Consider the following 20,449-nt stretch of genomic DNA (forward strand, 5'->3'; position numbering starts at 1 on the left):
TGGGCTTGTACCCCTTCGAGGTTTCCTTCTCTTCTATGGGAGTATCATCGCTCAGATCCACACTCTGTCCAGCACCAGAGTAATATCACCAGCGGTGGTCGAACTCCTGTCAATTCCATCACAGGTTGTAGCGGGTAATTTGTGACTTCGAGAGGAGCGGACATCATGGGAAGAGGCATCGTCAGCAATGATATCATGCATCTCTCGCAGGGTGCTCTACAATACGTGTGGACGAGTGCGCGCCACGCAAGGGGTTCATGGTCAGTAGCTCGAGCGACTGCATGGTCGTCTACAGCGGGCCGCCACATCGCACACTGAGGGCGACCTCCGGCTTTCTCGGACTGCCCCAAATGGGTGTCGATATGTCACACAGGTCACCGAGCGGGGAGTCACGGGGGTAAAGCCACCAGACGTTCGAGTGTCCGGATGCCCCCGATTTTTCGCATCCGCTTCACACTCCGAACGTCTGGTCACGAGACTAGGCCGAAACAGGACAGGGAAATATTGAGACGGTGCACGAGCCGAAGCCCGTACAAACCGCGAGGTTCCCCTGAGGACATGGTCGCCGTGCTATGGGAGACCCCCACGGCCCACGAACCCTGGTACATGAAGGGGTCCGTGCCATCAAGGTAAGTATGAAGTGTTGCGACATCCGGTGCGGGGTTATATACTGCAAGACGTTGCGCACGGACCAGGCGCAGGGTTTGGTTCGCCGCAAGCGACGGAGGATGAGGCGGCTACCGGTTTACCTAGTCGAGATGATGGGACCACTTTTACATCGACGCGCCAGAGCGCGCAATATGTACACAGATGACGACCGCAAGCTGAATTTGACGGCTTGCGATGCTCGATAAATCACGATCGAAGGCACGCGAAAGCGGGGTGACAAGAAAGAATGCACTAGCATTGTACAAATTTATTAGATTTGTCTACTTCGGTACCATACCTCTCGAACCCATCGCGGTGTGCGGATCAGTCCTCGTCCCAGTTGCCCGCTTGCTGTGGTATCTTCGGCCCACCAGCGGGTCTACTCATGATGATCGCGTCGACGCTGAGCACGGACGTCGCAGCCTCGGTCGCGAGCTTGATCGCCCATTGCTTCGCGGCGAGCGAGTCCAGGATCTGGTGCTCCGTTGCGGATAGCGTTCCATCCTTTTCCGCCTAGAGTAGGATCACATGAGTTAGCATAAACTCAATGAACGAAGAATAGCTACTCACCTCGACGTCAACACCCCACACCGCTCCTTCCGGGCCTTCATGCTTCGCATACAGTCTGCTGACAACCTCGTTCCCCTCCGCACCGCCAAGTGCGTTCTCCGCCAGCGTCCTCGGTACCACCTCCAACGCCTGCGCCCACCTCTTCACCGCGTGCTGCGACAGGCCCTTCAGCCCGTTCCCGTACGCCTCCACCCTCTTCGCCAGCTCCAGCTCCGTCGCTCCGGCACCTGGCACCAACCGCGGGTCCTTGATCAGCGCCTTGATCACGTTCACCCCGTCGTCCACCGCACGCTCAAGATCGTCCAGCCGGTTTTGTGTCGCGCCCCGGAGGACGATCGTCGCCGTCCGCGTCTTCTCCGAGCCCCCTGCTGGGTCGTACTCCGCGTCGCCCTCGACAAGCTGCCGGAGGACGGTGACGCGGTCGCCCCCGATCTCGATCGTCTCGAAAACGTCCACGAAGCCTGCCTCCTCAGCTGTGGGTGCGCCGACGCGCGCGAGTGGTGTGGCGTTGACCACACGGCAGAGGCGGCGCAAATCGAACTTGGAGAGCACCTTGAGGACCGCGATGCCCAGCCGATTCAGGTAGTGCATCGCGAGCTCGCCGACCGCTGACCCGGCGATGATCACCTTCACGCCCGAGTCGGCGATCTCTTCGAACATCTGCGACGTTTCGCGTCAGGAACAGGTTATGACTCGAACACGAGGCGGAAGTTGAGGGCAGAAGTGCGACGACCGACCTTCTCGAGCTGCTTCTCCTCGCCACGCGTAAAGTTCAGCATCTCCTCCGCGTTCTTCAGAAGCACCGTGCCCTTCGTCTCCGTCTGCGCAATGTCCAGTGCCGTGGTGAACACGGCGACCTTCGCCTTCTTCGCCTTTTTCACGATGCCTACCCCGTACGATGTTAGGTCGAGCACATGAAATCACCAGATCCGAGACGCATACCTTCTGGTTCTCGGCCAAAGACCATACCACGAACGACAGTGCTACCACTGAGGTTTCCGCCCATGATTTTCACCACGCGGACGTTGTCGACGTTAAAGTTTTTAGGATTGGGCGGCATGACGGCTAATGACGCCTCCGCAACTAGGCCCGCGAGCTGGTCTTCGTAGCCATACTGCTTGGAGGCAATCGCAGGCTTCAACGCAGCGGCAAGCGAGGCCTTGGTCAGGGGTGAGGGTAGTGATGATGTCGAGAGTGCTGTACCGGATGGTTGGAGGAGTAATCAAAAGCGAACGACACGGAGTACATACATTCGAGTTCAGAAAGAGCCTTGACGGACGCGAGCTCATAGCCCTTGATGATCTCGCTAGGGTGTAGACCCATGATCAAGAGATTCTCGGCCTTCTTGAGCATCTCTCCCGCGAGGATCAGGACGCTGTTGGTCGCATCGCCCATCTATGCAGCAAATCAAAGTCAATACCGCTGGGAGTGCAGATCGAGTAGAGGGTCGCGTGAATTCGCGTGAATTGAACGTGGGGAGACTCACCTCAGCTTCCTGAGCTTGGGACGCCATCACCAGCAGCTTAGCTGCGGGATGGACGACCTCGATCTCGCGAATGATCGTGGCCGCATCGGAGGTGACGAATAGCCTGCCCAGATGGTTGATCACAAGCTTATTCCGGCCTGCGATATGAGGATGTCGTTATAGCGTGTGCCGTGAGTGGTAGAGCTGCAGACACGCACCATTGGGCCCAAAACTTGTCCTGACCAGATCCGAGAGCTCGGCTACTGCCTGGATGTTCCGGAGGACTGCATCTTCGAGCCCGGACAAATGCTGCAAGACGCGTCGGATACAACGTCGAAGCTGATTGCAGGTCACGGACTGACCTTGTACCCGTCCTTGAAGAGCTGGATGTTTTGGGCTTTTGGAACTTTGAGAGACATTGGACAAAGATGAACCGCAGAGCGAGGTCCGCGTATAGCAAGGAATCCAAGATGGAGGGCGGACGAGATTTCCCGTGCGTCCAAGGTTTGTGGCGCCTGTGTCGGGCGTCTGTTCCAAGTAGGCAGGAATAACAATATTTCATGAACTTGCCTCTCGCTCCTTAAGTGTCTCTCATCGATTCGCATTGAGGTTATTTGGCCATGTAGGGCTCCTGCTTCATTTTTCACTCCCTTTCTTAAGTCGAGAGGCTCACATCGTCTTGGAACCATTCCCACGTCTTGGTTCTTTCATGTACGAGTTCACCCAGCTTTCCAAAGAGCAACATGGAACGCACATGCTGATGATTATATTCCGGGCAACTGGGATAGTCGCTTGAAGCTCCTGACCTAACAGTGAATGCTAATCCAACGCTAGAGGGTCGAGTGGAGATTCCTACAAATTTGGGATCATGCTTGGACTCCTTTCCTGCCGCCAGTTATATCAAGGACAGCTCAAAAGGATCTCCGAGGTTCTTTTTCCACCTCACCAGCTTTCCTGAATCGCTTTCATTGCAAAGCATTAAGAGTGGAAGTATTATTGGTCTTAAGACACATGAAACCGGCGACGAACAATATGGACCGATGCAAGCAACCGGTTGTCCGATATCTTAGAACATAGAGCTACAATTACGGCAAGCAAGCACGTCTACTCACACTGGCATTAGGCATCACGCTCAGCAATGATAAGGCTGAGCTATCCGTGAATGGAGACTAGGTAGGACGAATGGCGGAATAGTCGCAGCGAAACGTTGCTGTGACACAGGGACCGCATAGGCTAGAGGTCCGAGGTAGTGCCTGAGACGCAAAGTACATTAATGAAGTACTCATGGCGCCCTAAAGAGACGATAACCTCACATACAATGAAATTCAGGCTGAGTTGACAGGAAATCATGATTCCATAGCGAGATGTCGAACAACGACATGCTCACTGAGCCGAATCATACACGAATTCTTTCTCATAGAATTCTTTTAGCGTTATCGGAAAATATTCGTGTCTAGCGTATTTGGATTTACAGCTAACATGTGTAGTAACCCTAGGGATGGCCACTCGGATGAGATTAGCAACTGTAGAGTTTGGGCCGTGACGCTAACCTAATTTAAGACTGGAAGACACGCTCTTGGAGCTTCCCCCAGAGATATCCATCGCAAACATGAGCGGATAGTCCACAGAAACCAAGGACCAACGACTGTGGCGTGGTATCATCTGTAGCACTGGCGCAAGACGTCGAAACGATGGGTCAACGCCTCAAAGACAAGGCACAAAGGCTCTGGAGCCGAGACACGCCTCGTATCTCTGGGACGTCGTCCAGACCCTGATCCCATTTCTCCAAAAGTTTGAGAGCAATTCATCATCTTCTCTTTCGTACGGCCGGAAGCAAGGCCTTGCTGGAGGCGGGCTGGTCATGGTAGTCCACGAGGGACGTAACACAGACAGGGCCGCCCTCAAGGTTTGTATATCTGATCCGTTGGTTCAGGAGGGTACATTTAATTCAGGTATCATAGAACCTAAGTTGTAAAGAAAACACCACCGACAGTTAAAGCGCGAGCCCGTCTTGGACAAATAGATATTGCTAGGATGGTTGAGTCCATTGGCTGCCGGGACCACGAGGAACATGCGACGGCTTGGATTATGTCCCCAAAAAGCTGAAATTTTTGAGCAGGGAAATGAAGCATATAGCTCTGGGGAGCGAAAGGTCGTCAGCATGCGGGAATCAAGCGGTGAAATAACCAGGTATACTTAGAGGTGGTCGGGCGGTCGCAGACTCCAGGTTCCCACGGGTCTCCGTGCCTATCTAGCTGGAACGAGGTAGTCGCCGTGTCGTAACACTCCTCTACAACCATGACTCCCTCCTCACTCTGCATCAATGCCTCTGGAGATCCGTGAAAAATAGCGTCGGAGAAGCCCTTCAAAGATCCAAGACCCTTCAGGACGATGACCCTCGAGATGATAACGACGCCGCCATAGACCTTCGATGCTGCGTTGTGCCACTATTGCCGTTAGACTGTCTCAAGTAAGTCTTGTAAGCAGTCTTCACAACGTGCATAATGGGACACTCACCTGTACTTGGCCTACTCAAGTAGCCCATGGATTTCCGCTAGCCAGGAAGGGTTGGACCGTCTCCGTTCCACATTCAACCCTCATCCCCCCTGACAGGACAGCCGTAGCTAGTCGACGCTTTACCGTCGCAACACTTCCAACAAACCAACCGCCGTCCATGGTGAGTGACTTGGCCGTCCTGCGACCTACAGGGCATAAGGTTGACGTTATCTTGGACTGACGCCCATTGCGCTGTGCTCTGTCGGACGTTTTGAGGCCTTGTGACACGTGTGCTACCGCCTCCAACTTCAACGTGTCGCGGAAATTAAGTAAATTAAGCCTGGTATGGCCATCAGCTTTCAAGTTTCTGGGCCGTTTGCTGAATTGGTAAGATCGATGCGACGCGCACGTTTGTTTGAAACTCATCTCATACACCGTTTACTCAATATAGATATTGCACATGCTCCGCCTACCAAGGCCGCCGATTCCCGCCAGCTCGAGAACGGAAGTTCGCGGCAGCGTCTGACATCAGGTATGCAACGGGACCACAGTGTGATGCACTATATTCGTTACAGTGACGAAGTTTGTTCACTGTGAGCTGGTGCAGCCCTGGAGTGGTGTGATGTCATACACGGGATCACCACCGATCCATGTCAATTTGGGCGATGCATGAGACTGAACTGCGGCTCCCACCCGGCGCAGGGGTCAGGCGTGTTTCAGAACCAAGTTCACCGGCTGACGCAGGAGCCACTAATGGTCTGCATTCTCTGTCACATTGTGGTGGGTTATAGCTCTTCCCTCAGCTGGTTTCCCCGAGCGGCTTCCACCTACCCCTTGCAGTCTCGTCTAACAAACCAACGCTCTAGCAGCTCCGCTATGGCTATCCTTATTGTCTTTGAATTGAGTGCAGCTCATTTGCAACTTTGGGGTATATGAAGACTCTAGTTCCTCCACCACCGGTCCTGGGGATGGCTTCGGGTAGATATATGGCTACCCTGTTCTACACGTACCCATACCATAACTTTAGGCGAATCGCCGGAGCGTCTGCGGCGGACTACGATGCTAGTGCCTGCGGACATGTCGAGGATTTGGTCCGGCTCAACCGGGCTGCATATTGCCGAAACCACGGCAAGCCATACGTCTATGGCAACAAGCGAGGTCTCCCCAGCATGAGAGGGACTCCGGGGTGTCTCCAACCCTATCCGATGATCTAGCAGCTTAGTTCTGACCCGCGTGAGCTGTTGTTCCTCCTAGCTTTCAGCTGACCTGAATCAACTTGACTAATACTCGAATCTCAGCGAACGGGCACTGATATTTAGAAGAATCTTTCCACCCCTCCGCGACTTGTCGACAGGCCCACGGCCCTATCACCAGGGTCACAGCACTCAAGGTCTTTTTGTCTGGCGCCGTTGATGTCGGAGACGTAGCACCTCGTGGCGGGACCGAACTTGACAGGACCCGATATCGTACATGCCGGATATCTCCACGCCTGCTATGTTATCGATTGCTTTGGAGCTGTCAACAGAGCACTATTTTCCTACTTAACGTTACCTGACTCGCACGGTGACGATGCTCGCGCTCCATTGGCCATCCGGAAGGCTCAACTCCTGGACCCGCTCTAGAGCAATCCAAGTCTTCACCGAGAGCACCTCCGTCTCGATGACATATGTCACGCCTACGTTGACTTTGCACTTTCCGTCTAGAAACTCCAGACCATCAAGCCATCGTTGCGATCGGCACCACTCATAACCTAGGGTCCGTCAGAGGATGGCAGGCTATGTGAGTAGACGTCGAGACTATGATGGGTACGACACGGGTTTATGCCTGGATCGTAGTCCTGGCGCTGGTATCAGCGACACAAGGGAAGTCGGGACTGAAGACGAAGACGATTGCCTCTGCCGCCGCCCACCAACGGAAGACAAGGGTGGCGTACTCCTCTTACACGAGAATCACCATGGCACTATTGGTTCCCCCGCGAGGATTTAGTATGACTAGCACCATCGCAACAGAATGCCCGGATCGGTGGTAATTTGTTGCTTCGAACTCAAATACTGTCGTGGAACTCTTACCAGTTCTAGATCTGCGTGCTTGTCTCTACAGCTCGCTGGACAGTGTAGCTGATGATATCAAGCAACAGCTCCACGCTGACATACTCTATATTACAGATGACAGCAGCGTCATACTTGCACTTGGTCGCATGATAATTTCTTCTAGGAAGGGTGAGCAGTATGCACTCGTACCATCTGCGACATCTATGCTGACCAACCTGAAAATATCTCAGGTGACCGGGTGGCGGCTCTGTGACATGCGTTGTACGTGGGCAATCTTACCGCGGGATCTACAGACAGAATGAAGTGCGCGCTGTTTTCGGCGTAAGTTTCCGCACAGGATAGCTTGGTGTCGGGAAGTAACGCATGTCTCACCTCAACTGGGTGTCTCATGCGTTGCAGCCTCGCAGGATCAGGCCTCATTTCACCTAGTACCCGTACAGTATCCATCGTGTATACTTCAGTCAACATGCCAGAGCCCTGAACGAGCTCGTTTTAATGTGTTACGCTGCTTCCCCCCCTGAGCAAAATATCCCATGAAAACATAGTCACTTAGCACAGGGTAGCACTACGGTATGCTACCTGGAATGTTCATCCACGCTTACATCTATCCCGTATTACACGTACTTGAACGAGATCGAGTTGATGTTCGTCATACTCCGACGCGCATCCTCTTGTTGAGGGGGGCGGCTACCAGAACACGCGCCCACGGACGCCCGGCCGAGGACAGTATTTCAGCCTTCTCCTACCCCATTACGACTGGTTCCATCCCTTCGAGCATCTTTCATGTTCGTGCGCATGCCGCGCAGGGACCTCACAGACGAGGGCAAGGCTCTCCGCCTCAGTACGTTCACCCAACATCATCGCTCGCCTCACCACTTTCACATCTCCTCTTCCCAGCTCTCTACGCTAACGGGCACCGTCCGACCAACCAAGAGAAGTGGGCTGTGTACGCCCAAATCGTTGCTCTCCCTGGTTGTCAGTGGTACAGTCGCCACCTCCACTCGAACTGGTGCTCGGAGAACGATCGGGTACTCGCGAACGCACTCCGAGGTACGACGAGTCCCTTCAGCTCCCATTTCCTGTGTCATGCCAACCCCCACCCAGATTACATCGTCACGTGTCTTCACTTCGTCCCCAATCCCACACTCCAGCAAATGGTCTTATGGGCAAACCAAGCCGGCTATGACGAACGCCAGGTAGTCGCTGCGACTCTGGAGGAGTTCCTGTCCCGCAACTATGTCGTACGTTCATCCCCTTTTAGCGTGGACCTCGCCTCTTTGGTCGTCTCCTCGTGGCATCCTGTTGACCTGGCCTCCTTCTCGCTCTCAGGGACCGCCCGGCAACGGTGGACCGTAAAACTTTGTGAAGCGTAGGGAATCGCCGTTGCCTCTCCGATTCATCATTCAGGCTACGCCCCTCCCTCGACCCGATTCGTCGCTCCATCTCACACCCTTCGATCACAGCCATTCGGCTCCGTTGTAGCTGCTCCTTGCTTTCTCGATGGCTTTCGTTTTGATATCGATGCTTTTCAGGCTACATTTGACTAGACTGTGCGCCATAGACGATCAGTCTCTAGAGAGATTCAGTGTCTGTACTTCTGTAGACTGTCCGCGCAGGGACCTTTGGCATGTTCTCGATGAAGTGGCACTTGGGCGTGTTGTAGCGCTCTAGTCCTTACGGCGCGTGAGCTGTGCGTTCGTGAGAGATAGCCTTAGGAGAAGTCGACCCTAGACGCAGACAACGTCTCACGAAGTAGCGCAGAGGTAGTGGACGGTGCTTGGATACACACCCGCGATACGAGACCTCCAGGCGCATAGGGCACCGTCAACTTGTGCGCTGTGCCTATCGACCCTCTATCGATCAATGTCGGCGATGCAGAATCTGCCAGTGAGCACCTCGTGAGCTCATTTTGAGAACGGCTATTTCATCTCCGTCTGCACGAGGAAAGTAGACGCTTATCCAGTTATCCTAGAAGCAGTGTGATCAAGGTGCGGGCACTGTTCAGATGTAGGAAGCGTCGAGAGGAGGCTGTTGCTGTCCGGATCCCACCCGCGAAGCCAAAGAAATGGATTTGCCCAAAGTGTGTATGCAAGACCCGGTGGGCTTGGAAGGTATATGTGCTTCTCACGCATGTCCATGAAGGCACTACGACATCAGCAAAAAGGTGTAAGGTATGGTCGGGCATGTGCAGGTTCCGCATTACCGGCCAGATTCGCAAGGTATGACCAAGGGATGACGGAATCTGGTAGAGAACCGCGAGGAATCACCGGGCATGGCCAGAGGTGACTGGGCGCCTGGACAATGCTTGTCACTTCTAGCAGAGTGTATGGTCTTCGCGTACCATACCGCGGTAGAACTCTGGCCGATATTGCACATTCTTGACTAAGTCAAGGAACATAGATGATCAATGCTTGGTGCAATTCCTGCCACGGCTGCCCAAGTTCAAACTACGGAACGGTCATTGATCATGTTGGTGAAGACAGCTGGCCGACAAATTACAACACAATCGGAGTTTGTACTTTCGATGATAAATGATAATTTAACACAGACTACTATACATGAAAGATGTCTAGATTACTACTCGCAGAACTCGGCGAGGTTAGGGTTAGTAGCACCAGGCCAACAAAGAACTTACGCAGTGGCTGAGGTGGAGAACAACGTCCTCGCACAGAAATCTTGAGTCACACACCCTGCAGAACACGGGAATGAAGTGAGACAATTCGACGCACAGAGAGGGCGAGAGCAAGGAGGAAGTGGACGGCGGCCATGATGAATTGTTAGCAGCGGCAGCAGATGTCAGCGGTGACGCAGTCGAACATACCCATGTTGATGATGAGCTCGCGGAGCTGCGGAGCGAAGGCGACTGAGCGGACTGTCTTCTCAATGGGGTTGCAGGCGGGGTTTGGAGTGAGATGTGCATGATGGCTGGCAAAAGCGGGAAGGCACATACACGTGCGAAGTAGACGAGGCCGATCTCGAAGCGGGTGAGGTTGTATGCGCAGACCTGCTTCTTGAGATCGTGGGGAGTGGCGAAGGAGTTGTAGCGGAGGTAGACAACGCCGTGAAGCGTGAACATGAAGTCGCGGTGGGTGGAGAGCTTCGTGGGTGCACGCTCGTGGTTGAGCCGGGTAAAGATGGACTTGAAGGAGTACAGCCGAGAGGTAAGGGGTTTTGAGAGCGACACTTCAGGGCAGGGTTGGCAGGATGACAGGCTGTTGGATTTGTTGCAAGTATAGACTGTGTCATCGATGAGCAGGCTTGAGTGATTTGTTGAGAGTCAATATAGAAGCTTAGAAGGGTGAGGATCATGAAGGGAACGTCACCATTTGAGGCAGACAGTACTGCGGCTGTCGATTGACACCTCGGCGCTCTCCACGGTGGGGTCAGTGAGAGTCGCAAGCAAAACGCAGTGTGCCCATGTGTCCTCCTTCGCCCCGTATCGCTCATGACTGGAGCGGTGAGGAAGAGGTGTACATCCGCGCTCAAAAATCCTGGCGCATGACGCACAAGCAGGAGGAGCGCATAGACCTGGAGGCGGCGCGCGCGGAGGCGGAGAGGAGGATGATCGGGAGCGCGCTCGAGAGAGAGGGAGGCGGCTGTGGTGCAACGGATAGCAATAATAAGTCAATGATCAGAATCAGCAGGGCAAGATGTATGCCTATCTACCATTGCCAGGATTCATCCGCGCAGATGCTCAACGGCCAGAATCCGTCAGGCGAGACGGAAGTTGGCCAGTTTCAGGCGGCGCTTGCGGATTCCGGACAGGGTAGGCCGGTTTCGGGCGCCGTGACCATGCCAGACCATTAGTTGCTGGTTTTGCTGATGTAGCAGGCCCATATCCCGGGATTCTCTTCCTCGCATTTCTCAACTTGCGTGAGTCCCGGCTCTCGTGGCCGGTCGCCGAGTTCAACTTTCCCTGAGCGACGAGCGTTACGACATCTGAGCGCTTACATACTTTCCTCCGAAGATGTGAATCGGAGTAGAAAATCGCTGGCTCCCGCAACGATGCGGGGGGAACGTAGGTTTCACAGCATGGCCGGCCACGACCACGGCCATAGTCTTAGTCGTGACCGGCTATGATGGCAGCCAGCGGGCTACGCGAGGATACAGCGAAATCTGAGAGAAAACAGGAAATGCAGGCGCCGGCTACAGCGCACCAGGCCCGTAGGAGAGTGTAGCCAGAGCACCCCTCTCAACATGTAGAATGACTCCCAAAATGTCCTAAAAGTTCATTAATTCTGGGATTCCTTGTATTACTCCTGGTATGTTCAAGGAGCAAAGGGACTCAGAAGTTGACTGTATGTTGAGGACCGGGAGGAGTCGGCTTTCCCAGGCCGGGAGACGCCGGCTACGGCCGAGGAACATTGAGATTTTCGACGGGAGCGCTGAGAAATGGTAAACAGACTGTAGCTGGCTACGTCCACATAGTCGTGACCGGCCATGCTGTGAAACTGACATTCTGAACGATGCTGTCTCGACCTCTCAATCATTCTCAACGCATGGCATCCATTTCAATCCACCGGTACTCTTCATTCCTTAACCACTACCACCCAACATATCAAATACGCACCGAAACCTAGGGGAAATCCCACTGCGATGACAGTCACACTCGGCTCTCGCCCTCTTGAACAGCGACATGCTGACCTTGCAGCGTACAAGAACACGAACCTTCAGGAGGCGTCTGCTTTTTCGGCGGAGCGCTCAGCTTATGAGGAAGGCGTCGCGGAGGGCTTGAACCCGGTGTTGGAGACTTCGGAACGAGCTATTGAAGTGCGTTCTATATTGCTGCGAGACCTAGGAGCTACTGACACAGTCCCTTTCAGGAACTCGACCTTGTCCGTTTGAACGAACACGGTATCAAATCTGCTGCAATATACGTGGGTCCCTCCGCCTGTTGACTGAACCAGGATCAGAGCACTGAACTCTTGAGCGCGGTTGCAGATTCATTACCAAATGCAGCGAGGATCGTACCTCCCGCGCACATGGCGCACCCATCCGCTGCACTTATGTCCGGCCGATCCGTTCTCTTGGGACGATCCCTCTACACTTGCCTGCTTGAACTGGATCTTCTTCATCTCGTCACTCAACTTCAGCTTCTGGTCAGAACTCGAGGGCCAGCCCGGTCGCTATGGGGTCGAGTGGCGGGAGGGGTGGGGGGAGGAGAGGACGGTGGTGCATACGGGATACTGGTCGCTTGTCGCTGCCGTAGATCGAGGTGAGTAACTGTACATCATTAAAGGCTCCTTGTTCAGAGAGGAACCATATGAGCCTACGCACCGCAGACGAAGCTCAGTGCTCACGCGTCCCCATTGCAGCGCTCGAAGAGGGCATCCCGATCACCGACCCCGCATTCTACGCATCCGAGGGTTGCTGCACGGACTCATTGATCGAGCACGTCTTCCGGCCAGCTAGCCAGTCGGCAGAGACTATCCCCCTTCTGCGCGAGCGCATCGCGATCTTACGTGAAGTTGGGACTATTCTTTGTCAGGTCAGTCACGTTCCGCTCTCACGTTCCCTAACTCAGTCTCCTCAAACGCGCTTTGCAAGGAGTTTGGAGGGTCGTTCTATGGTTTTGTGCAAGCGTTCCGACGGCGATACAGCGATCGTGGCACCGCGCTCCAGCTGGTCAAGATGGTCGCGGACACGTTCCCGCCCTTCCGTGACGAACACGTGCTAAACGGCCGACGACGAGGTCAGTCATGCCGTCTCTTGTTCTCCTGCATGATCTTACCCAGACCATTTGTGCAGTGTACATGTGGAAGCGCGCGCAGATCCTCGTCGCAGAGACCTGGGCAGCGTTCTACCCGGAAGACGCCTCCACGCCGCACCCGCTCTTCCCCGCGGGGCCCGCGATCCACGAGCTGACGATGTTTGCGGACTACCGCGTGCCGCAGATCCTGCATCACCTCCGCATGCTGATCTACCCGCCTTCCTTGGTCAAGCTGCTGAACTCACGCACGCCGCTCGCGTCGGGAAGTCCGGAGGAGCTGAGCATCCGCGCGGCGAGCGTTGTCGCCGTCGATCGTGTCCGGCAAGAGATATTGCGCATCATCTCGGACGAGGAGAGCGGGGAAGGGCAGAGCGGGCGGGCTGGAGAGGACGCGGTGAGCAGCGTGATGATCGACTTTTACTTGTGGGACCTCGCGAAGCGCGTTGAGGGCCGGCCGGAGGGCGTCGAGGGCATTGAGACGGACGCGATGCTGCCAATCCACCGGACTCGGTCGATTTGGTATTGACTGCTGTCTACAAGTCGTGTACAGATGTGCCGCTGGTGATTGCAGTGCTCAGCAGGCGTATAACCTCCGTCTGCTCAAGACTCCGACACCTTCCTTACTCAGTACACTATTCAATACTCTCGTCTCCAGCATTACAACCTGTATACAAGGCAGTCGCAGTGATCCGGAATGAAGTTATGTGGCTCATGTCTGCCCCATCAATTGTCAACCTATGGCTTCCCGGCATTCCCCTGGGTGTCGTTGCAACTGCATTGCAATGTACAACTTCTCACCTCAATATTCACTCTTTGCCAGTCTCGACCCGCAAGTTCTGGCTCTCCTGGAGTCTACAATCAGTGCGGTGCATCTTGGTATGTAGCTTATTGAATCACCAGTTTTCTGACCTGCTATTTGCCATCGGCCCGTTGCCGCTTGCGTACGTGGCGCACGCTTCGCCTCGCATCTAAGCATAGGTTTCTGGGATTGGAAAGCAAAAGTGCCAGATGACAGTTGACTCTGTTTGTTGAATGGGTCGAATGCAGTAAGCACTCTTTGTCACTTGCACAAATAGGATAGGCTCGGGCGGCGAGAAGCGCGGGCGACGTTAACGTCCTGGCCCCGCTCGCTGTGCCTCTATCCTCTGCGCTACTTTCTTCTTTCCTTGCAGGGCACGCACCCTTCCTTCCCATCGGATCCGCTATCCCATCTCTGCGGTTCTCACCCGGAGGACAAACTGGCAGTACACTCTTTCGCTCTTGTACGTGGCCCCCTCTATCATAGCCATCTGACATACTGCCGCCTAGGTGTCTCGAGTCTTGGGGTGTGGGCTATTGGTTTGACCGAAGCACATACCCTGGCTGAAATTACACCACACCGTGGTCACTGCGAGAGCCAACTCCATCGGGATCTGCTCACTGCCTTCCGTCGTCTTGTCATCGTGACCTTGGTGTCTACCAGGGTGACGCCTACCATCTGTTACTTGACATCGTTCTTCTGGCTTTTGCGTCTATGTCTCTGGCGACCTATGAGCCTATAGAGGACACTGCCTACCCCTCGGTTTTACTCTTGCGCCCTGTCTGCTAGGAAGGTGGACGTATGGCCGGCTGGCTAAGTCACGTGACCAACTGACTTCGCCACGAAGCCTCTGCGACGGCGGATCGCCACTTTGAAACATAGTCAGCCTTGTCTATGGAACCAACCGGGTGCAGCTCCTCAACCTGCGGAATGTGTTGGATGTGCGGGCCTCCTGCAGCGTTATTCACCGTATTATGCGCGACAACCTTGGAGTTCATACGACGGATGCAAACGGGCCATTGTACTACTTCGTTACCATGAATCCATAATGCACAATATTTTGGTGTCATGCCAAGGCGTGGTACATTGCTGTCGCGACTGTGTGCGTATAGTGCTGTAGTGGATATGACACTACGACGACATTGATTGCCTCTACTCATGGTCACGGGAGTCGGCATAGACGAAATAGAATGGTTGTTATCGATCGTAAAGGACGAACCCACATCAAGTCATCTGCGACTCGGGCACAGGCCATGCGCTCAGTTGGGGCAGCAAAAATGAGCGAGACAAAAGCAAAGGCGCGAACGGCGAACGCAGCCTTGGTTTCTTGGAGTCCGACCGGCCTCGGGCGCCTACTAGTGTGCGGCCGTGCCAGTGTCCGTCCCGGACGGACAAACTGCTCGCAGGGCCCTCAGCACAACATCCTCCACCTGCTTGCCACTGGGTGGTACACTTCACATCTGTCCATCTTATCTCTGCGTCGGCCAGAGGACCCCTTGCGACACATTCTGTCCATTGGTATGCTGTGACAACAGCGGCGATTCGCTTTGGCGCATCCAGCTCTCGTATTCAGCTTTCCGGGTGATGCATTCAGGTATGAACATCCCTATGCGCGAAACTTTTACCGGACATGCTAGGAGTCACCCATCACATATCTGCGATCGCGAGTTCCGCTCGGGTGCCCTGCCGCCACGTTCTCCTTCGACCATCGGGCAGTGTCATAGTAGCCTATGGGCAATGAAGGACATATAGCAGGATTGCCTTCGCATGCACAAGTAGTGCATCGATACCCTCCAGTCCGTACCCATTGTCATCGAGGTAGGTGGCCGCCTCCTCAACCAAGGCCGGTTCTCCAGTACGCCACGTACCCGGATGACCCATTATACCGAACTACTCCTGCCCAGGCGCAGCCCATCCTTGCTGAAGAGTCGCGACGTACGAAAAAGCGGAGCCAACCGCGGGACTCGAAGATGCGTCGCGTTCCCTTCGCCGATGAACCCATCGCCATGGATCTGCCAAACCACCCGCCACGAAACGCTTCGGCTATAGATGCAACCACTCGGCCTCGTTCGCGCTCCCTCAGCATAGCTCGCGTGCTATCACCCATCTGACCAGCCGTTAACCGAGCTATCCCTCCAGTACGCTCTCCCGCTCGTACGCCCGCGGCGCATACGGTCCATGCACCACCACTTGGAACTCCTGCGTCTGCCGCCCAGGTCTATGACCGACTTCGCCACCACCACACGAATCCTTCACGACTTGCTCACGTACTTCCCTTCCGGCCTCTGGGACATGAGACGCAACGCGAGACCGACGCACCATCCCCTAAACAAGCCACGCTTAACGCACCATATGATCGTCCGAATCTACCCTACATTGCGTTGGATATCTTTGATGGATGTCTCCGCGTCGTTAATTTTGTACTGACCGTGTTCCAACTGTCCAGATGGCTGAGGCGGCCTCTTCATCCGGCAGCAACGTCCGCGGTCTGTTACTGCACAGTCTGATTACTGACTCTTCCTAGAATTTAGGAATATATCTCTAGGGCTCGAAAAATGGGATGGGCATTGAAAGCGTTAAATGCGACTGTGCGGGGCTCATGGAGGTGAACAGTATAAAGGCCGTCGGCAGCGGTCCTGAGGCGCGGGAATTTATGAATCCTCACTTCATCCTCAATCACGACCATCCCCTATTGGTCCACGCATCTGTCACCACCTCTCGTCTGCGCTGACATTCCCTGTCCCATTTATCTCTCCCTAGACCAAAATCTCGAAGGCTAAGAGACCTCAGCAACTTGCCACCAAGATGTCTGGAGCCGCAGCCGCCAGTATGGACAGCAAGGCCTCGGACAAGAAGGCAACGAAGTTCTTCCTTCCACGACCAGCGGTCGACCTCCGTGAAGGTAGGCCCATATAACCTTCTGGTTTGATACATTTGATGACTCGGAGCTGACGAACAACCTCGTCTCCCTCGCTCCATGCTTGAAGCACTATACGCCAACGGACGACAGCCTTCTGACTCAGAGAAGTGGACGGCATATGAATTGATCGTCAAGATGGAGGGCTGCGAGTCGTACGCGCGCAAGACGCACTCGAATTATTGCACTCACATCGAGCGTAAGAGGAAGGCAGGATTGAAAGGCAGGTTTCTCATATTTGACATCACAGCGCTCACGCGGAACCCACAGACACGTCTCCCAACACCTGATCGATGATCATCTCTGAAACATACAGATCACGTCGCGGCATGGCTACAGCAAGTCCCCAACCCGTCTCTCGCCGACATGCTCTTGTGGTCGCGCGTGCTTCAGGTGTCCCCGTCCATCGTGTTCGAGATCATTATAGAGGAGGTGCCGCGTGGCGTTACAGAGTTTGTGGAGCTCCAGCACGCTGTGAGTGAGCTTATTCACAGCGAGACGAAGATTGGATAGATGCTCAACGATGCTCGTTCCTCCTGACGCCCAGCTGAGCTTGTGCAACATGACCCCGTCTGCGTGATGGCTTTGACGTTTGCAGCCAGAATAAGGGTGGAGAACTCGGGCGGAGAGACTAAGACGTTGCCCTTGGGTCCCAGTGAGAACGTGCCGGATTCAGGTCGATATGCGTTGATTTTGATCGTATATAGTCGGGCAACCCGAAATCACACGAACACTTGCCATATTTACGACCGTTTTCGTAATGAGTCGTATAGCGCCGTGCAAACCCCCAATATAATACTAATCCTGTCGATTTGGGTCGATGGGGATTGTCAGCAATTAATTGTGCTCGAGAAATTTCGGGCTGGGTAGTTTCAGGTCGTCTTGATGCAGAGCACGCCATTGATTGATATCCTGGGAATCTCTGTATTCATTCATATAGACTCATATGACTATGTGATACAATATAGCTACAATTGGGCATGGTTGCGGTCACTCGCTATACGTACCGAGCGTAAGTGCACTATTTCGCTGATGCGCTGGTAGAGGGGTAGAGACAATGGGACAATTCTTTAAGCATCAGGGGAGGAGTCGAGAGCTAGAGAAGGACAGTATGAGAATGTTGCACAGCACATGTATGCAATCGTAAGATACATTACTGTTTGTCCCCTCAAGCGACTGCGTGCGCCAGGTCGAACGTGAGAGGATGCGCTGGGAAGGTGAGTGCCGCCTCCATACCAGTAGCAACTTGGGTAACCACATACCTCCAAGAATGTTCGACATACATAACATAACATTACTCACCTAGAGTGGTGTTGCGACGGCAACACCATACACCACAACTCACCTTGTGCTCATACTCTAGACCACAATACACACCTTTATAACTCTCTCCAACCCCAACGTACCTTCGTGACACCATTGCACAGTGTCTGCGCTGCATTTTCACCCAGGGAGAACCGGCTGTTGGTCGAGCAGAAAGAAGAGAGGTTGCAGAATAGGCAGAGGACGGCGGTAGTCAGTGCAAGCAGCAACTCCACCACAATGACGTCACCATGTTTAGGGCAGGTTCCTACTGCCAGAGAACAGAGACTTCGTGTCTCCGGACCTTGCAGTACTTAAAACAATCACAGTAGAAATGTTTGGGAGGAGGTGGCTATTAACGGGGTTACGAGCCGACTACGGTAGGATCTAATGTAATCAGTGCCTCAGTGGGGAAAAGACTGAGGCACTGGTCGGCACGAACGTCGGTATAAGTGAGCGACGGGGAGCGCCCGCGACTGATGGTGGCGGGCGATAAGCTCGTCATGTGGGCGCAGGCGCTCAGGTACGAAACCCAACGTTCTCGAGACTTCGTCGGCGCTTGCACGCCAACAGTGGCATCCATGAGATGGTCCCATAGTGGGTGAAACCGTGGGAGAAGGCTGCGGACGCCTGGCTCGATTGTCTGATGGGAGCAGGCACTGAGAGGAGGCAGAAGCCTTACGCGGCAGAGAGAGGTCGGACTCGCACGCAATTCTAGAGACAGACACAAGCTAGGCTAAGGCCTTACGGGGCCACAAGCTAAGGCATTACGTAGCTACAGCTAGCTAGAGAGATACTAGCATGCATAGACATCATGCCCTTAGAGATATGTACGTCCGATCTCGCGACCATATGGCTAACACAGACGTCAAATGGGCGCTAAACACCGCCCATCCGACCTGAATCGACATAGCACGAGTATGTACAGCCAAATACGATCTCACACGCCCCAAATCGACCTGAATCCGGCACATTCTCACTGGGAGCTTGGGTCTTCACCACTTAGGCATGCCCTGCACTAGGTCGTTCACGCGTCTGTATGCGGGCCTATAATATGATGACATCAATAACATGACATGCATGACACACGACATATAAGTGTGGATAAATAGAGGGCAGGGCAGAAAGATAGTTGAAAGAGGCGGTAAGTTCAGCCTCCAAGACACCGAGGACCCTGGATGCCAGTGCTAGCGTGCCTTCCTATAAAGTGCATGAATCCTTCCAGGTTCCACGTCCTGTTTGCTCTGGACAATGCAATACGACCCGGAGAGGTCGCAACAAGAAGCCAATGATCTACCATAATTCTTCCATACAGTAACGTGATGGTACATGATCCAGACAGCCGGATGCTACTGTAGCGTGATACAAGTCGTCGAAGTGCGATGATGTGAAGGCAATCTAGGCATGTATTTGCATGGCACACATGCGGACAAGGGTCTACTGCTGGTCTGCAGTCTAGGCTGGCGACGTGGTGTCTGACCCGGCGTCGTTCTGGCCGGCGGGTTGTGGTGGCCAGGGCTCCTCGCCTTTGCGAATTTTGCCTCCGCTATCCTTCGTCTCGGGCTGTATCGGTAGAGTTATGAATTATGGGCACACTTGCAGAGGACGGGGCGACATACTTTGCGCAAGATCTTTGAACACGACGAGCGCAGAGGTCAGTGTCAAGACGAGTGCATTAAAGCAAGCCGAGTGCGTACTGTGCCTCGAATTTCCTACAGTGATGTGAAAGTCAGTCACGAAAGAACAACCTCCAAGAGTACTAACACCTGAGCACATACCTTCGCGTAGCCAACCACTTTCTGATTGAACGAAGGCTCATTGTGCTGAATTACCACCTTCTGCGCGACTCCTCCCGAGCTGGGTTGCGTCGCAGCTTCGTTCAAGTGTGAGCGTCTCAGTTACAACAGATGCGATGCTCAGAGCCTGTACCTTGCTGAGTAGGAGTAGTCACCTGAGTCGGCTGGACGGTCTCCGAAGGAGGCTCAGGGATGAAGTCCGTCGTCGGACGGTTCAAGCCGTCATTGTTCAAGTTCATCGAGCCGGTGGTCGCCTGGTGACCTTCAGGAGGCGGGGATGTGTTCGGACGTCGTTGAGTGTTATCGTAGGACATGTCGAGTGGATGGAGCAAAGACGAAGCAGCCTCTGGTTTTATATGCCGGCCACCGAGTGGAGAACTTGAAGGGTCTGACGTCACTGGAACACATCGCTCATAGCGGTCGCGACGCCGAGACGCGGGTTCCTTTCATCCTTCGTTGTGAACGGGTATGTTTAGATGGTCAACTTCTTTGTCTTGCGAGTACTGAAGTACTGAAGGGCGAGTGTGGGGATCAGATTTGATGAGCGTCGAACGTGAAATTGAGAGAGATGGACGCTCCATAGCTCGGCAGTGCGCACTGCGCGCTAGCGAGACCCGTGTATGTACGCCTCACCGTCGTGCTAGTACCTGGTGCTACTTTTCCTTCCCGCTCGCCGTCTCCTTGGCTGTCACAAA

General features: G+C 54.2%; 8 protein-coding genes across 8 annotated transcripts; 4 read left to right on the plus strand and 4 right to left on the minus strand.

Moving 5' to 3' along the window:
* Window positions 1-470: 470 nt before the first annotated feature.
* Window positions 471-644, minus strand: DICSQDRAFT_70049 (uncharacterized protein; the record flags this gene model as incomplete). Its single annotated transcript, XM_007370051.1, has 1 exon — window positions 471-644. A coding segment is annotated over one exon (174 nt), but the record flags the coding sequence as incomplete, so codon positions are not given.
* Window positions 645-767: 123 nt separating this feature from the next.
* DICSQDRAFT_112115 (T-complex protein 1) lies at window positions 768-3,153 on the minus strand. The gene is made up of 8 exons (XM_007370052.1): window positions 3,046-3,153; window positions 2,902-2,992; window positions 2,705-2,841; window positions 2,469-2,613; window positions 2,161-2,415; window positions 1,956-2,104; window positions 1,219-1,878; window positions 768-1,161 (listed from the first exon to the last, which is right to left on the minus strand). The coding sequence occupies exons 1-8, from the start codon at window positions 3,100-3,102 to the stop codon at window positions 973-975; spliced, it is 1,683 nt and encodes a 560-aa protein (XP_007370114.1). The 5' UTR covers window positions 3,103-3,153; the 3' UTR covers window positions 768-972.
* A 2,510-nt stretch (window positions 3,154-5,663) lies between these two features.
* Window positions 5,664-6,509, plus strand: DICSQDRAFT_140621 (uncharacterized protein). The gene is made up of 4 exons (XM_007370053.1): window positions 5,664-5,711; window positions 5,787-5,959; window positions 6,049-6,412; window positions 6,478-6,509. Exon 3 carries the CDS (start codon window positions 6,166-6,168, stop codon window positions 6,391-6,393), a length of 228 nt encoding a protein of 75 aa, XP_007370115.1. The 5' UTR covers window positions 5,664-5,711; window positions 5,787-5,959; window positions 6,049-6,165; the 3' UTR covers window positions 6,394-6,412; window positions 6,478-6,509.
* Window positions 6,510-8,013: 1,504 nt separating this feature from the next.
* DICSQDRAFT_174233 (uncharacterized protein) lies at window positions 8,014-8,586 on the plus strand (the record flags this gene model as incomplete). Its single annotated transcript, XM_007370054.1, has 4 exons — window positions 8,014-8,071; window positions 8,128-8,280; window positions 8,335-8,471; window positions 8,560-8,586. The coding sequence occupies 4 exons, from the start codon at window positions 8,014-8,016 to the stop codon at window positions 8,584-8,586; spliced, it is 375 nt and encodes a 124-aa protein (XP_007370116.1).
* Window positions 8,587-10,007: 1,421 nt separating this feature from the next.
* DICSQDRAFT_174234 (uncharacterized protein) lies at window positions 10,008-10,912 on the minus strand (the record flags this gene model as incomplete). The annotated part of the gene is made up of 4 exons (XM_007370055.1): window positions 10,008-10,106; window positions 10,181-10,369; window positions 10,738-10,826; window positions 10,897-10,912. 4 exons carry the CDS (start codon window positions 10,910-10,912, stop codon window positions 10,008-10,010), a joined length of 393 nt encoding a protein of 130 aa, XP_007370117.1.
* A 756-nt stretch (window positions 10,913-11,668) lies between these two features.
* DICSQDRAFT_112117 (uncharacterized protein) lies at window positions 11,669-13,675 on the plus strand. The gene is made up of 6 exons (XM_007370056.1): window positions 11,669-12,000; window positions 12,054-12,107; window positions 12,172-12,445; window positions 12,546-12,718; window positions 12,778-12,922; window positions 12,979-13,675. The coding sequence occupies exons 1-6, from the start codon at window positions 11,827-11,829 to the stop codon at window positions 13,464-13,466; spliced, it is 1,308 nt and encodes a 435-aa protein (XP_007370118.1). The 5' UTR covers window positions 11,669-11,826; the 3' UTR covers window positions 13,467-13,675.
* A 2,425-nt stretch (window positions 13,676-16,100) lies between these two features.
* DICSQDRAFT_140624 (uncharacterized protein) lies at window positions 16,101-17,306 on the plus strand. Its single transcript, XM_007370057.1, has 3 exons — window positions 16,101-16,641; window positions 16,727-17,130; window positions 17,204-17,306. The coding sequence occupies exons 1-2, from the start codon at window positions 16,545-16,547 to the stop codon at window positions 16,951-16,953; spliced, it is 324 nt and encodes a 107-aa protein (XP_007370119.1). The 5' UTR covers window positions 16,101-16,544; the 3' UTR covers window positions 16,954-17,130; window positions 17,204-17,306.
* Window positions 17,307-19,021: 1,715 nt separating this feature from the next.
* On the minus strand, window positions 19,022-20,182 carry DICSQDRAFT_140625 (uncharacterized protein). The gene is made up of 5 exons (XM_007370058.1): window positions 19,888-20,182; window positions 19,737-19,831; window positions 19,656-19,670; window positions 19,578-19,589; window positions 19,022-19,521 (listed from the first exon to the last, which is right to left on the minus strand). Exons 1-5 carry the CDS (start codon window positions 20,066-20,068, stop codon window positions 19,414-19,416), a joined length of 411 nt encoding a protein of 136 aa, XP_007370120.1. The 5' UTR covers window positions 20,069-20,182; the 3' UTR covers window positions 19,022-19,413.
* Between the last annotated feature and the right edge of the window lie 267 nt (window positions 20,183-20,449).

The sequence above is a fragment of the Dichomitus squalens genome, assembly GCF_000275845.1.
Source record: "Dichomitus squalens LYAD-421 SS1 unplaced genomic scaffold DICSQscaffold_60, whole genome shotgun sequence".
Classification (NCBI taxonomy): Eukaryota; Fungi; Basidiomycota; class Agaricomycetes; order Polyporales; family Polyporaceae; genus Dichomitus; species Dichomitus squalens.

Coding starts and splice junctions, on each gene's coding strand:
- DICSQDRAFT_112115 (XM_007370052.1), bottom strand. CDS start 3,102: ATGTCTCTCAAAGTTCCAAAAGCCCAAAACATCCAGCTCTTCAAGGAC. Junction 2,416..2,468: donor GGCTCTTTCTGAACTCGAAT/GTATGTACTCCG, acceptor CATCCGGTACAG/CACTCTCGACATCATCACTA. Junction 1,879..1,955: donor AGGAGAAGCAGCTCGAGAAG/GTCGGTCGTCGC, acceptor GAAACGTCGCAG/ATGTTCGAAGAGATCGCCGA.
- DICSQDRAFT_140621 (XM_007370053.1), top strand. CDS start 6,166: ATGGCTACCCTGTTCTACACGTACCCATACCATAACTTTAGGCGAATC.
- DICSQDRAFT_112117 (XM_007370056.1), top strand. CDS start 11,827: ATGACAGTCACACTCGGCTCTCGCCCTCTTGAACAGCGACATGCTGAC. Junction 12,108..12,171: donor TCAAATCTGCTGCAATATAC/GTGGGTCCCTCC, acceptor GCGCGGTTGCAG/ATTCATTACCAAATGCAGCG. Junction 12,923..12,978: donor GCTAAACGGCCGACGACGAG/GTCAGTCATGCC, acceptor CCATTTGTGCAG/TGTACATGTGGAAGCGCGCG.
- DICSQDRAFT_140624 (XM_007370057.1), top strand. CDS start 16,545: ATGTCTGGAGCCGCAGCCGCCAGTATGGACAGCAAGGCCTCGGACAAG. Junction 16,642..16,726: donor AGCGGTCGACCTCCGTGAAG/GTAGGCCCATAT, acceptor CCATGCTTGAAG/CACTATACGCCAACGGACGA.
- DICSQDRAFT_140625 (XM_007370058.1), bottom strand. CDS start 20,068: ATGTCCTACGATAACACTCAACGACGTCCGAACACATCCCCGCCTCCT. Junction 19,832..19,887: donor GACTACTCCTACTCAGCAAG/GTACAGGCTCTG, acceptor ACTTGAACGAAG/CTGCGACGCAACCCAGCTCG.